Source organism: Capra hircus, chromosome 1 (assembly GCF_001704415.2).
Source record: "Capra hircus breed San Clemente chromosome 1, ASM170441v1, whole genome shotgun sequence".
NCBI lineage: Eukaryota > Metazoa > Chordata > Mammalia > Artiodactyla > Bovidae > Capra > Capra hircus.
In genome coordinates this window covers 81,876,363-81,891,405 of record NC_030808.1, presented here as the reverse complement: position 1 = coordinate 81,891,405, position 15,043 = coordinate 81,876,363, and the positions used below count along the sequence as shown (strand labels likewise).

The 15,043-nt window shown below is 37.6% G+C and overlaps 1 protein-coding gene across 3 annotated transcripts in view; it reads left to right on the top strand.

The window, feature by feature from the left end:
• Positions 1 to 15,043, top strand: part of VPS8 (VPS8, CORVET complex subunit) — a 297,839-nt gene that overhangs the window by 201,502 nt on the left and 81,294 nt on the right. For all 3 annotated transcript variants that reach the window (XM_018047043.1, XM_018047049.1, XM_005675177.3), the window contains 3 exons: positions 222 to 325; positions 7,708 to 7,789; positions 8,124 to 8,206. In XM_018047043.1, coding sequence (XP_017902532.1) covers positions 222 to 325; positions 7,708 to 7,789; positions 8,124 to 8,206 — 269 coding nt within the window. The remainder of the gene's footprint in view (positions 1 to 221; positions 326 to 7,707; positions 7,790 to 8,123; positions 8,207 to 15,043) is intronic.

Here is a 15,043-nt window from a genome sequence, read left to right as displayed (position 1 = left end):
TGTGCTTTCTATGTCCTAGGAATGTCAAACATTTATATAGAAGGCTGTTGCAAACAATTATCTGCTTTTTAATCTACTAAACCTCAGTATCAGGTTTTACACATGATTATATCATTGAAACCTAAAAATATACAGAGAAAAAAAAGTTTCATTTTTTACAGAAGCTTTGAGATTATCAGTGTTATACCCTTGAGTGATATTAACAATTTTTCTGACTCTAGATACCAAAGAGGATCCCTCATTGAAGGATGTTGAAGAGACCATGGTAGAGACGATTGCCCTCTGCCAGAGAAATTCACATAATTTGAACCAACAGCAGAGAGAGGTAGGAGAATGACTACAAAGCCTTTTAAAAGTCTGTTCTAGTCTGAAACTAGAAATTAATTCTATTTCCACTGCCCTCTCAGCTACCTGAATTCTATGCAACTGGATTTTAATCACCATTCAGTGTTCCCAGGAGTATATGACTCCTAAAGTTATTACGGGAAGGGCCTGTCTGCTTTGTTCTCACAAAAAACTTTATATTCTTAGATTTGACTGTGCTGCAAAACTTAGGTGTGTGAATACTAGATGTCCTTGTTCTCTTTGGACGGAGATTTTGTGTATTCCGTGTAGTGGTACTATGGATGTGTCATCCGCTTATCATCTCTTTTATTCCCTGGGGATAAAGCGAGTATGAAGATCTGGAGGAAGAGCCTCAAGGGATACAGAGAAAGCAGGAAAAGGTCAAAAAGGCTACCATACAGTACTTCTCAACCTTGGCTGCACATAAGTCACCTGGGGAGCTTTGAAAGCTCCCAGACTGTACCCATGATCAATTAAATTTAAGTCTCTGGGGCTGGACCCGCATCATCAGTGTGGTTCTGTTTCTTTGTTTGTTTTTCTGTTAGGAGGAGAAGGAAGGACTGGCTTTATTACTTTGCTAGGCACAGGGGGAACATAGTAGGCTAGTGCCTCAAAAACTGCTAACCCCTCCCTAGTGAACGTCTCAAAGCTTCCCACTTGTTTCCACTGTTGCAGCCAAGGTTGGAACCACATCTGTAACAGATTCCAGACTGCAAAAAGGGAGTACACAAAGCTGAAGGAGGAGGTATAGTTGAGCACCTGGTATGGCTGGGAGTTACAGCAGCGAAGCAGAAACAAAGGGGGTGAGATGCGACTTGACAGCTAAGACTCTGTAGTTTTAAGAAGTAAAGTTGGCGGTATGATGTGGCGTAACTGTGCCTGCCTTTCCAGTCTCTGGCCTCTGGCTTAACACCACCTGGCCTCCTTCCACTGCCTGGGCTTCTGAAATGGGAAAGAGGGTGAAATTTTTCATAGATAGTTTGCCATACGTGTTACAGTGAAAACAGTAAACTTGCGTGTTTTCTGTTCTTATGAGATGGGTAAATTTCTCCTTTGCTTTTTTGTCAAGGCCTTTTTTCAGGTTATAAATTTTGAACACCCTTTAGAATATAAATTGTGTATAACAAACTCATTTACATAATGGATGTGGGTTTTTTTAATTAAAAAACTTTGAAATGATGCATGCCCATTATTTTTGTAATCCTGCAATACAAAAAGTTATTCAGAAGGACATTTTCAAAAAAGTATCCTGTATCTATCATATCAGAAATAACCATCATTATCATTTGATGAATATCACTGTAGACATTTTTTTCATCTGCCTAGGTTTACATAATTTTAGAAAAATTGGATCAAAAATGCTTTCTTTAAAAATGCAGTATTTAACCTCATTTAGGAAGGCTGTGTAAAACTGAGGAATTTCTGAATTTAAAATAAATAGTTCTATACTATATTATCTATTAATCTGTCTGAAGTTTAAAAAATCTGAATAACTATAATAGACTGGAATTATCATTTATAATTACATTTCAGTTTTTATAGTATCTATGATACGCAGCCAATAAAGAAGTTTATGTGAGCCGGTACACACTTGCTCCAGCCTCTCTTCTCTATCCCTCTGAATTTTTATTAATTATGTTATTTTACCTCATTGAGGTTAACAAAACATTCTTTTCTATATCCACAGTTCCCATAGTGTTTAATCTTTATTTAAATGGATTATAAGCTTTACACTGTTCCTTTTATTTTTCTTTTAAAGTACTTTTTAAAAAAAATTATATATTTTTGTTAATGGCTGCACAGGATCTTCATTGCTATGTTGCAGGCTTTCTCAAGTTGCAGCGAGTTGGGGCTATTTGTTGTTTTTCTCGGGCTTCTCATTGCAGTAGCTTCTCTTGCTGTAGAGCATAGGCTCTAGAGTGCGCTGGCTTCAGTAGTTGTAGCTCATGGACTCAGTAGTTGTCTCTGGAGCGCAGGCTCATAGTTGTGGCACGTGGGCCCAGTTACTCCGTGGCATGTGAGATCTTCCTGGATCAAACTCTGTCCCCCATAGTGGCAGGTAAATTCATTCCTATCCACTACGCTGCCAGGGAAGTCGTACACCACTCCTTTTTGCCATGATTTCTCCATTCGTGAGTTTTTATTTTATCTTTTGGCTGTCTATATTGTACATGGTTATATTTTGATTTAAAAAACACAAAAGTAAGCTGAGTTTATATATATTTAATACTATGTGATCACTCACCTAGAGCCAGACATCCTGGAATGTGAAGTCAAGTGGGCCTTAGAAAGCATTACTACGACCAAAACTAGTGGAGGTGATGGAATTCCAGTTGAGTTATTTCAAATCCTGAAAGATGATGCTGTGAAAGTGCTGCACTCAATATGCCAGCAAATTTGGAAAACTCAGCAGTGGCCACAGGACTGGAAAAAGTCAGTTTTCATTCCAATCCCAAAGAAAGGCAATGCCAAAGAATGCTCAAACTACCGCACAATTGTACTCATCTCACACGCTAGTAAAGTAATGCTCAAAATTCTCCAAGCCAGGCTTCAGCAATATGTGAACTGTGAACTTCCTGATGTTCAAGCTGGTTTTAGAAAAGGCAGAGGAAGCAGAGATCAAATTGCCAACATCCGCTGGACCATGGAAAAAGCAAGAGAGTTCCAGAAAAACATCTATTTCTGCTTTCTTGACTATGCCAAAGCCTTTGACTATGTGGATCACAATAAACTGTGGAAAATTCTGAAAGAGGGGAATACCAGACCACCTGACCTGCCTCTTGAGAAACCTGTATGCAGCTCAGGAAGCAACAGTTAGAACTGGACATGGAACAACAGACTGGTTCCAAATAGGAAAAGGAGTACGTCAAGGCTGTATATTGTCACCCTGCTTATTTAACTTCTATGCAGAGTACATCATGAGAAATGCTGGACTGGAAGAAACACAAGCTGGAATCAAGATTGCCAGGAGAAATATCAATAACCTCAGATATGCAGATGATACCACCCTTATGGCAGAAAGTGAAGAGGAACTACAAAGCCTCTTGATGAAAGTGAAAGAGGAGAGTGAAAAAGTTGGCTTAAAGCTCAACATTCAGAAAATGAAGATCATGGCATCCGGTCCCATCACTTCATGGCAAATAGATGGGGAAACAGTGGAAACAGTGTCAGACTTTATTTTCTTGGGCTCCAAAATCACTGCAGATGGTGATTGCAGCCATGAAATTAAAAGACGCTTACTCCTTGCAAGGAAAGTTATGACCAACCTAGATAGCATATTGAAAAGCAGAGATATTACTTTGCCCACAAAGGTCCATCTAGTCAAGGCTATGGTTTTTCCAGTGGTTATGTATGGATGTGAGAGTTGGACTGTGAAGAAAACTGAGCACTGAAGAATTGATGCTTTTGAATTGTGGTGTTAGAGAAGATTCTTGAGAGTCCCTTGGACTGCAAGGTGATCCAACCAGTCCATTCGGAAGGAGATCAACCCTGGGATTTCTTTGGAAGGAATGATGCTAAAGCTGAAACTCCAATACTTTGACCACCTCATGCAAAGAGTTGACTCATTGGAAGAGACTCTAATGCTGGGAGGGATTGGGGGCAGGAGGAGAAGGGGACGACAGAGGATGAGATGGCTGGATGGTATCACTAACTCCATGGACATGAGTCTGAGTGAACTCCGGGAGTTGGTGATGGACAGGGAGGCCTGACGTGCTGCGATTCATGGGGTCACAAAGAGTCAGACACGACTGAGCAACTGAACTGAAGCCTTTTTATCTTTCAAACTTTGTCTCCTCCCTAATATTACTTAATATTCTTCCTTCTTCTTATGGAAAGCTTAAGGAAAAGTGACAATTATGTTTTATAAATAAAGCCATTAGGCTCACATAAGCTGAAATATGTCCAGATTCACATATATTAACAGTAGAATTTGAGCAGGTCAGGAAGCAACAGTTAGAACTGGACATGGAACAACAGACTGGTTCCAAATAAGGAAAGGAGTATGTCAAGGCCTATATTGTCACCCTGCTTATTTAACTTCTGTGCAGAGTACATCATGAAAAATGCTGGGGATGAAGTACAAGCTGAAATCAAGATTGCTGGGAGAAATGTCAATAACCTCAGATATGCAGATGATACCACCCTCATGGCAGAAAGTGAAGAGGAACTAAAGAGGAGAGGGAAAGAGGAAAGGGAAAAAGTTGGCTTAAAACTCAACATTCAGAAAACTAAGATCATGGCATCTGGTCCCATCACTTCATGGCAAGTAGACAGGGAAACACTGAGAGACTTTATTTTTGGGGGGCTCCAGAATCACTGCAGATACTGACCGCCACCATGAAATTAAAAGATGCTTGCTCCTTGGAAGAAAAGCTATGACCAACCTAGACAACATATTAAAAAGCAGTAACATTACTTTGTCAACAAAGGTCCATCTAGTCCAAGCTATGGTGTTTCTAGTAGTCATGTATGGATGTGAGAGTTGGACTGTAAAGAAAGCTGAGCGCTGAAGAATTGATGCTTTTGAACTGTGGTGTTGAAGACTCTTGAAAGTCCCTTGGACTGCAGGGAGAGCCAACCAATCCATCCTAAACGAAATCAGTCCTGAATATTCGTTGGAAGCACTGATGCTGAAGATGAAGCTCCAATACTTTGGCCACCTGATGCAAAGAACTGATTCATTTGAAAGACCCTGGTGCTGTGAAAGATTGAAGACAGGAGGAGAATTGGACAACAGAGGATGAGATAGTCGGATGGCATCACCGACTCGGTGGACATGAGTTTGAGTAAACTCCAGGAGTTGGTGATGGACAGGGAGGCCTGGCATGCTGCAGAGAGTCAAACATGACTAGGGCCAGACACGACTGAGCAACTGAACTGAACTGAATCTGAAATATGTCCAGATTCACATATATTAATGGCAGAATTAGATATTAAATTCATGCCTCCAGAACTCTAGGGATTATTCTGATTATATTTGAACTTTTATCTCTTAATCATAGACAGAAATAAGGCTTCCTTTGATTTGGCGAAAGGGTAACTTATTCTGTATTTATTATTTTTTTTTTTTTCAAAAATGTGTCTGAGCTGGTATGTGAGTATTCCTCTGTTAGACATGCATTCACCTCTCAACACCACTCTCTATTTGCCCCCACCCTCTGACAACTGGTTTTTGCTTCTTTTTTGAGCAACTTTCATAACAACAAAAAAACATGTGAATGTTAGTTTTTATTCAAATATTATTTTTGTGAAAATGCTGAACTGATTATATGTAATATCACACATTAAGTTTGGGGATATTCATGGTTGTTTGCCTTTGTTCCTTTTTGTTTTCGTTTTGGAGACAGTGAGAGAGAACAAAAGCTCTGGCCACGGACCCTAAACTAACTAAAAATTGGAAGTATCCAAAAGCTTGATAATGTACTATCTGTACTGTCTCTTCCCCAAAGTTTCTTCAGTTAAAGTCAGAGTGCAGGAAGTTGGGGTGTCAGTCCTTTTCCAGGCGGAATCTGTACTTGTCGTACTTTGTATGTCTGTCTGCCCCAGTGTCCAGTGATTACATATAATAAAAAATATGTCTTTGTTATGTACATAATTCCGTGAAGAGGAAAGTGGTTGGTTATGTAACATGACAAAGTAGTTCCCGTTGAGTTGCGCTGCTCTCAGGGGTTAGGATTGTCATTATCATAATGGTTATTTTAGCCTGTGAGTTTTTAGAGTTATCCAAGTTAAAATTTTAAGAACCAGCCTTAAAGAGCAAGAGAGATGAAATATTTAAAAGGTATTTGCCATATATTTCTGTTTAATATGGAGATTTAATTGAAAAGTTCCTCTCTTTAGGGTATAAATACTTCCCATGGCTCTTATCTCTACAACCATGCTTCCCCAGTCTGCTGTTTATAAATCAAGAATAAAGTAACCTTTAAAAAGGTAATTCACCTAAAATTCCTGGATTAAATAAGGAAAAATTAAAATCAAATTTCTAAATATATTATAAAAACCGAAAAGGTTAAATTTAGGTATACCATATACAGTTAGATTAAAAGACAGAAAGAAATGATGTGGTTTAAAAACAAGTTGAAATAGGCAACTGAAAGACAAGCTAAGTAAAGCCATCTAAGAATAAAATACAAGATTAAAAATTCATGAGTACTAGATAAAATAAATTAAAATTTCAATAAAATAAAGAATTGTCAGTATACAACATAGTTAAAACTAGTATCTTAAAAACTAGAAGAAAAACTGTTTAAAAAAATAAAGCATAAAATCCTGGCCTTAGAAAACCTCAAATAAGGGCTTCCTTGTAGAGCCTCTTTCAGTGGGAGGCTGCGCAGTTGGAAAGTCTCTGGATTGTGAGCCTGTCCCCTTAATGGGGTCCCTGAGTAACCACGCTTGTCCTGCTCTGTCAGCACTGACTTTCCTTCATGCCTGTTTCTTCATGGATGTTTGCAGGAATAGGTTTCTTCCAAGATTCCGGGTTAAATGAGGCCTTTGTAAATCTCTACCCAACAAGAAAATATGCTTGAAATTTTAAAATGTATTAGTTTGATTTTTGATGATGAAGATTTTCTCTAAGGCTTAGCAAGAATACATATGATGCACATATGGCAGTGTATAATCTTTTGGCAAATTACTCAACTTCTCTAAGCTTCAGTTATCTTATTTCCAGTAAAGGTAATGCTTACTGTATTAGGTTATCATGAGATTGAATTGCCAATTGCAATGAAAATTGTATGGAAGCACTTATTACAGTACCTAATATAATAGGAATAAATAAATGATCTATTAATTTATCTCATAAATTAATTTTCTCATAAATTTCCAACCTTATTCTGTGGTTGGGACTATTAATTGAAATAATGTTAACTTCCACTTCTTAATTTATGATGACTGAGGAAATACAAAATAATGCTTGACACAGGAGAAAACTTGAGATAATTGTATTCATTTATCTTGCTTGATGTCAAGCTCACAAGAAATGGGAGGAGGGTAGTTGTGGGGTAGTTCTTTGTCCCCTTCTGCATTACATAGGGCTGTTTAGACATTTAAGAATAGCTGGAGGCTCTGCTCTGGCTCCTTTGAACCTCCCCTCTCCTGAGACACAGAAGATTGCAGTTCCAAGGTCTGGACTTACTTAACTTCAGCTTCCTTAATTTTCCCAAGGTGCATGGTAAAGATATCTGTTCTGGTTATGGTTTTTGCTTTTAATTGTCTCTTCCTCGTCACGTGTTCCATCTTTTCTTTTCCTGATTTTTACCAGCAAGTGTGTATGAGAAGTACATTTCAGCCTGTGAAACAGTAGGCTGATGTTAGTTATTCTTAAAAACAACCCAATACTTTGGTTTTTCTGTGACATTATAGGCACTCTGGTTTCCGTTATTGGAGGCAATGATGGCCCCTCAGAAGCTGTCTAGTTCAGCTGCACCTCATCCACACTCTGAAGGTAAGTTTATCAGCATCCATCTATACCATCACTCAATTTTTATCTGCTAGAAATAGTCATTTAGATACCTTCTCCGAGCATCATATTTTTATTATTATCCTTAATGAAATCATATTGTAATGTTGATCTCATTTTTCAGGTTCTCTTCTTTCTGAGTCACCAGTTACATCCTTTTCTAAATAACAATAGCTTTGCAGCTTACCAGGTTAACTTTAAAATATCAAACTGACCTTGGTTAGCTAAGTTTCTAGGAAGTTTTATTCCTATGACTTACAGGAAAAACCTAAAACTCTGATTTTAAACTAACCTTAATATTAACATGTTGTTATAACAGCTCTGAAATCTTTGACCATGCAAGTTCTCAACAGTATGGCAGCATTTATTGCCCTTCCATCCATCCTGCAGCGAATTTTACAGGTGAGTTGAAAGGGTAAAATTCAGTGTCAATCCATTTTAACTTACATTTTAGTTATGTATAAATAATGTTTAAACAGGTCTCAAACACAATGCAGCTGATTTTTGGCATTAGATAAATATCTGAGATACGACTATGACTCTCATCCTTTAGCTCTCATCCAGTGATGTCAGTTTACTTGGCACACACTTGCAGCCTTCAGTTGTTCACTGTGACCTTGGGATTCAGACACATAAGCTGCTTTTTGGTGTCCTGTTTCCAGCTGGTTACACTTCTTAGTGCAGAAAAAACCCACATAAAAATTGTTAATATGGACATTTCTTAATCTTGTTACTTAGGTTTTCTAACTCATCCTAAAACTTTGTCCAAAACTCTTCTCCTACTCTTCAGCAAAAAGGCCTGAACCTTTCCAACTTCATAAAAAAGAGAATGCTAAAAATATGCTGAGATATTTTTAGAAAACTCTGTGAACATTCTTGGGGAAACAGTAGGAATTATCCTTGGAATCCATTTTGTCTTTCCTTACTTTATGCAGGATAAGTGAAAAGTGAAAGTGTTAGTCACTCAGTCGTGCCCAGCTCTTTAAGACCCCATGGACTGTAACGTGCCAGGCTCCTCTGTCCATGAAATTCTCCAGGCAAGAATACTGGAGTGGGTAGCCATTCCCTTCCCCAGGGAATTTTCCCAACCCAGGGGTCATGCCCTGGTCTACCACAAGGCAGGCAAATTCTTCACCATCTGAGCCACCAGGGAAGCAGGATACAGACACACCAAAACAAAGCAAAACAGTAATATGAAGCTGTTGATCTTCATAATTTTCAAATTATTTTTATCCAACCAAGAATGTTGCTTTCAGCTCTCTTTTAAGACTCTGCAAACTCTCCTTTCCCATCTGGTATGAAGCAGCTGGGCCTTTGCTGATAAAGACTGTATCCAACAGTCTCTCACCACATTGTATGTTATCGTTTAGAATGTATCTTCACATGTATCACTTCATTTGATCTTTATCATAAGTTGAATAATAATTTGGTACAGACAGCTTTTCTTATATCCATTCTAAAATACATTTGTCATAAGGTTTTAGTAATATATGAACTATCTCTATAATGCAGGAGTACTTTAATTTACCAAGTATATTAGAAAAAAAATGAAATCCTAAAGCCAAAAGTGTCTTCCCTCTCATTATACACATTTAGCTTTATGTTGAGCTTTCATCACATTTTAATACATAAATTATAATAAATAAAAATTGATTTTTTTCTTTTGGCAAATGCATATATATAATTTTTTTTAAAAATAGTGTATTTCAAGACTCATATCCTTGAAGGCTTTTGGTATATGAAAATCTTTATTTTTGTGTTATACTGGTATTCATTGTAGTTGTATTCTTATCATTTCCACCATCAGTGGTTAACTCACACTAATCAGGAGAGTATGCTGATTGTTAAATTCCTGTTTGCACGTAACTTTACCTTATGTTTGTATAGAATTTTTATTTTTTCAAGTTGCTTTCACAGAAGCTCACAAGAATCTCTTGAAGTAGGTGCGGCTACTGTAAAAATTTCTGTTGATGAAGGAGAAAACTAAAGTATAGAAAGTTAAGTACCTGATCCACCAATAGAGGTAACATCCAGACTACCATCAAAGTCTCTGATCTCTTAATATACACTGTCTCCCACTATATCATGTAAGCTCCTTCATTCGCTTCATTCAGTCCCTGGTGTTTCGTGGCACTCTAATCTTATAAATCTAGTGGCTTCCCTGGTGGTTCAGATGGTAAAGAATCTGCCTGCAATGGGTTTGATCTGGGTTCAATCCCTGGGTTGGGAAGAGTCCCTGGGTTGGGAAGATCTCCTGGGGAAGAGAGACCACTTCAGTATTCTGGCCTGGAGAATTCCATGGACTATACAGTCCATGGGATCTCAAAGAGTCAGACACAACTGAGTGACTTTCACTGGTGTTTTGAGGAGTTAGTTATTAATTGGTTTATATATTGTATGTTACCCTGTTTGGTTAATTATCTGTGTAGATGGAAAAAAGACACCGTTCTTGCCCTAAAAGACCTATGGAGAGACAAGAAAATATCTGCTATAATAATTCATAGGGCTCTAAAGAACAGGTCATATTGGCCACCTTAAGGATTACATGCTCTGAACCCCAGGTAGGGTAATTGCTACTTCTGTATCTGTACACTTTCAGTCCTCCTGATAATAGCTGGAACAGCCATGTGAAACCATGACTCTGCCTCTTGACTCTACCTGATTGACTCAGAGTGGGCAGCTGGCCAAGAGGGGCCAACAAGTATCCTTTTCAGGAAATTTTGGAACTGAATTGAAAAGGTGAAGAGTTTCCCTGCAGTTCTCTGGATTAGATAAGGTACAAAAGTTCAGGAGCTGACAGTGACTACCTTTCTGTCATATGGACTGAAATAGTATAAAGTTAATCTTCAGAGAGAAGAACAATGAAGCAGTCACACAAAGAGGAGAATAGACAAGATGCATGGAGAAGAGAGAAGATAGAAGGAGAGGATTCAAGACATTGGGAGAGGAGTGTGGAGAGAAAATCCTGAAGGTGTCTGCATCCCTCATTGTTTTTCTTAAGCCTTACCTGTATTCCTTTGTTTGGATCCTTAAACACCCCGGCACCTTTACAATTATTATATTTTTTGAGTAAGATAGAATGAGCTAGGTTTCTCCTCTATAGCCAGAGGAATACCAATGAAAGTATATATGTGAGACAGACTGTCAAAAGATTTCCTGGAGGAGTAGATGTCTGAACTGAATCTTAAAAAGCCTAAAGGAATCAGTGGTTTATTAAAAAAAAAAAGACTATTCTAAGCAGAGTGAACTATATATAAAAGAATCTGAGGTGAAACATGGTTGGTGGTATGTCTGAGGAGTTGCAGATGTTTAAGTATGCTTGGAACATAGGACAAGATTAAAGTTGCATCACAGAGCTGAAGTCTGAGAGGCAGGGGCCCTGTCCTTAATTGCTTTGTAAACTGTGGAAGGGACTTTGGTTTTTATTTTAAATTCACTAAATACTCATTAAAAGATTTTAACCAGAGGACTGATGGAATGAGGTTTCTGTTTAGAAAGATCACTCAGTCTGTATTATATAGGATAAAATGGATGGGATCAAGACTGAGACTGAAAGCATAGAAATACCCAGAATGTATTCATTATAGGTACTCAAAGTTTGTTAATTGAGTTACATAGAATGGAAGAAGATGGATTCAGAACTTGCTTAGGTAACAGAATTTAATTCACCTTTTGACTGACTAGATGTGGGAAAACACAAGAGGAACCCAGGTAAGCCCCTGATTTCAGTTTTGTTTGGCTAACAATGAGCAGTGGGGAATACAAGACCAGATTTCATAGGAAGAGGTAGGAAGTGGAGAGGAAGATTTGGAAGTCATCAGTACAGAAGTAGTAGTTAAATTCTTTGAAACTAGAGGAAGTTCAGCATGAACAGAATTGGTAAAAAAGGCTTAAGGCCAAAATGGAGTTCTAGGAAACATTCAAGTTTCAGAGGGTTTACCTATTTTTATTGCCCCTTAGAACAGAAGAGATATTGACATGATGAGAGGTTCTCCAAGATCTTCCTGGCCTAAATGTTCATTCAAAATGTTCCTGGGGACCTTAATTGTACAGGTTTCATTCATGAACATTAGGTGATAAGTCAGTATTTTTTTTCCCTTTCAATTTTGATAAGTTAGTATTTTTAAGGGACCATATTTATGTTATATACATTCTGCCTTTACTCCCTGTTCTTATCTTCACTCTATGGCAAAAGTAATTTTTGGCTTCTGAAAAGCTGCTTATGATTGTTTTACTAAGGGAATTAATACAAACAAATGACTAATATTCTCTTGGCATTATTCACATTTTAATGCTTGATCAGTAAAAATTTTATTTTTTAAAATTTATCTTTATTGGAGCATAATTGTTTACAATGTTGTATTATTTTCTGCTCTACAACAATGTGAATCAGCTGTATGTTTACATATATGCCCTCACTCTTTAGCCTCCCTCCAACCCCATTTCACCCCATCCCACCCCTCTAGATCATCACGGAGTACCAAACTGAGCCCCCTCTGCTATACAGCAGCTTCCCTTATGTATGGTAGAATATGTATCAGAAAGCAACAGAGGTATTCCTATTTGCAAGAACATAGATGGGCCTAGAGAATATTATACTTAGGGAAGTGAGTCAGAAATAAATACTGTATTATTGGTATTGTTCAGTCACTAAGTCATGTCCAGCTCTTTGCAGCCCCATGGACCGCAGCACACCAGGCCTCCCTGTATGAAAAGTGAAAGTGTTAGTTGCTCAGTTGTGTCCAACTCTTTGAGACCCCATGCACTGTAGCACCACCAGGCTCCCCTGCCATGGAATTTTTCAGGCAAGAATACTGGAAAGTGAAAGTGAAGTCGCTCAGTCGTGTCCCACTCTTTGCGACCCCATGGACTGTAGCCTACTAGGCTCCTCCCTCCATGGGATTCTCCAGGCAAGAGTACTGGAGTGGGTTGCCATTTCCTTCTCCAATCACTTATATATGGGACTCTAAAAATAATACCAGTGAATCTACATACAAATCAGAAACAGACTCACAGATATAAAAAAACAAGTTTATGGTTACCAAAAGGAGGAGAAGGGGAGAGGAACAAATTAGGAATATGGGTTTAACAGATGCAAACTCCTATGTATAAAGGGGATAAACAACATTCATTTACTGTATGACATGGGAAATTATATTCAATATCATATAACCTATAATAGAATATAATCAGAAAAAATGACTGAATCACTATGCTGTACACCTGAAACTAACCCAATATTGTAAACCAACTATTACTTCAATTTAAAGAAAATGCTGGGAAAAAGTGGTCATCACATCTTTTTATAACATGCTTTTTAAAAAACAAGTTTGTGTGAAGTACCTAAATGTGCTTTTCTTTTGTAGATTATGGACAAGTTAAAGAGAAACTTCAGCAGTTATTTATTGCTGAAGAATCTAGCTGACATATTTGGAAAATAATTTGAAAAGCTAGTAGATTGTGTGCATGCTGTGCCAGAAGCCTTGAGCTCTCTTTTGCATTCTATAATTTATATGTTGTCCCAGCATGAGGTTATTTTCATGATTTTGCTTTTAAATTATGCATATTAGAGTGAAATGTACTGATATAAATATAGACGTGACCTATAAAGGTTTCTTCTTTTTCCAGCATTTAACCTTTTCAAGACCTCTTTATTCTCCAAACCACCCTTGTCATAGGTAATGACAGAGCTTTTCTGTGCTGGAAAGTGTACTTTTCTCTCCACACATACACAGTACGTACTTGTAATGTGTATGTGTGGACATGTTAGAGTAGCTATTACAGTGTTTTTGTAATAAAGTATTATAGTGTCCATTGATATTTAAAGAAGTAAATATATTTACTGAGAACGTGACCATAAGTGTAATTGGATGTAAGTTCAGAAGTCTTAACATGGATCCGTTTTTGTGCAAGGAAAATTAAAAGATTGTCTCATGCGTACATGGCCTGAGTTTTTGTTCTAGTAAAGAACTAGTCTGAGATGTCTGTTGTTTTGTCTTTTGCAGATGCTCTGCACATGTTGGACAGGTATCTTTAACTTAGTGAGACAGATTTCCCCAGTTAAGTTTAAGTGATTTGGTCAAGCTCAAAGTAAACTTGGTAATTACTACATGAATGTCTCACTTAGTGAGACAGATTTCCCCAGTAAGTTTAAGTGATCTGTTCAAGCCTGAAGTAAACCTGTTAATTAGTACACAAAGTAAACTTGTTAATTAGTCAAGTAAACTTGTTAATTAGTACACGGTTTCTTCAGCAGTACCTCAGCATCAGGACCAGGAACCTACGGCAGATAATCTGGTGCTGCTCTTGACCAGCTGAAAGTACTGAACACTGATCTGAGTTAGAAACTGCATCTATCCTGTCTTCAGGAACCAACACCAGAGCATAGAAGAGAAAAAAACCAAATCCTAAGATTATGTTGTACATGCTCATGAAAGCACAGTTTCTTCTCACATTTCTGTATCTTTCTCCTAAGTTTTCCTTGGTCCACAGTCTTTTTTTTTTTCTCTTAACATCTGAACTCAGTGTACCAAGATTTTAATAACGCCTCCTCCTTAATAAGTAACCAGACGTGTTCCCCATACCTCCCAGCAAACATTAGTTTATCGTTTAGTTATTTGCTACTCTTATCTAGCAAATATTAGTTTATTATTTAGTTTATCAGTTTGTATGTCATTTTCCTTTCTTGAAGTCTCCTCCTAAGAAAGACTCAGAGACTGAGACCAGAATTTATAGCCACCAGCATTTGATAATAGGGATGGGACCTCAGGGTGGACTGTGGGGAGAGAAACCTAAATCTCCAACCACAGAGAATGGTTGAATAACACATACCGTCTTCACATGTTTCATACCCTGTACTGTCCCCATTATTTGATGATATGGGAAACTGCTCACAACATACTTTATTAAGTAAAAAAAGTAAACGTATTATGTGAAATGCCCCCCAAAATACATCCTTCTTTCTCCTTCCCCAGAAATAAGACTGGAAGAATATACCTCAAAAAATCAAAAGTGTTTCTATTGGGGTGGTTAGATTTCAGTTCACTTTTATTTTTGTACACAACAGTGTTGTTCAAATTGTGTATGATAAACAAGTTATTTGGCATAGCTCATATGAAAAGCAGTAGAAGGAACATTGTCTAGGTATCTGTTGTTTTTTAGTAGTGATTTGATTTAAAACTGAAAAACTGCAAGCTGCTTAGATTCAGAAACTGATCTCCTAAACTGGCATGACTTGGT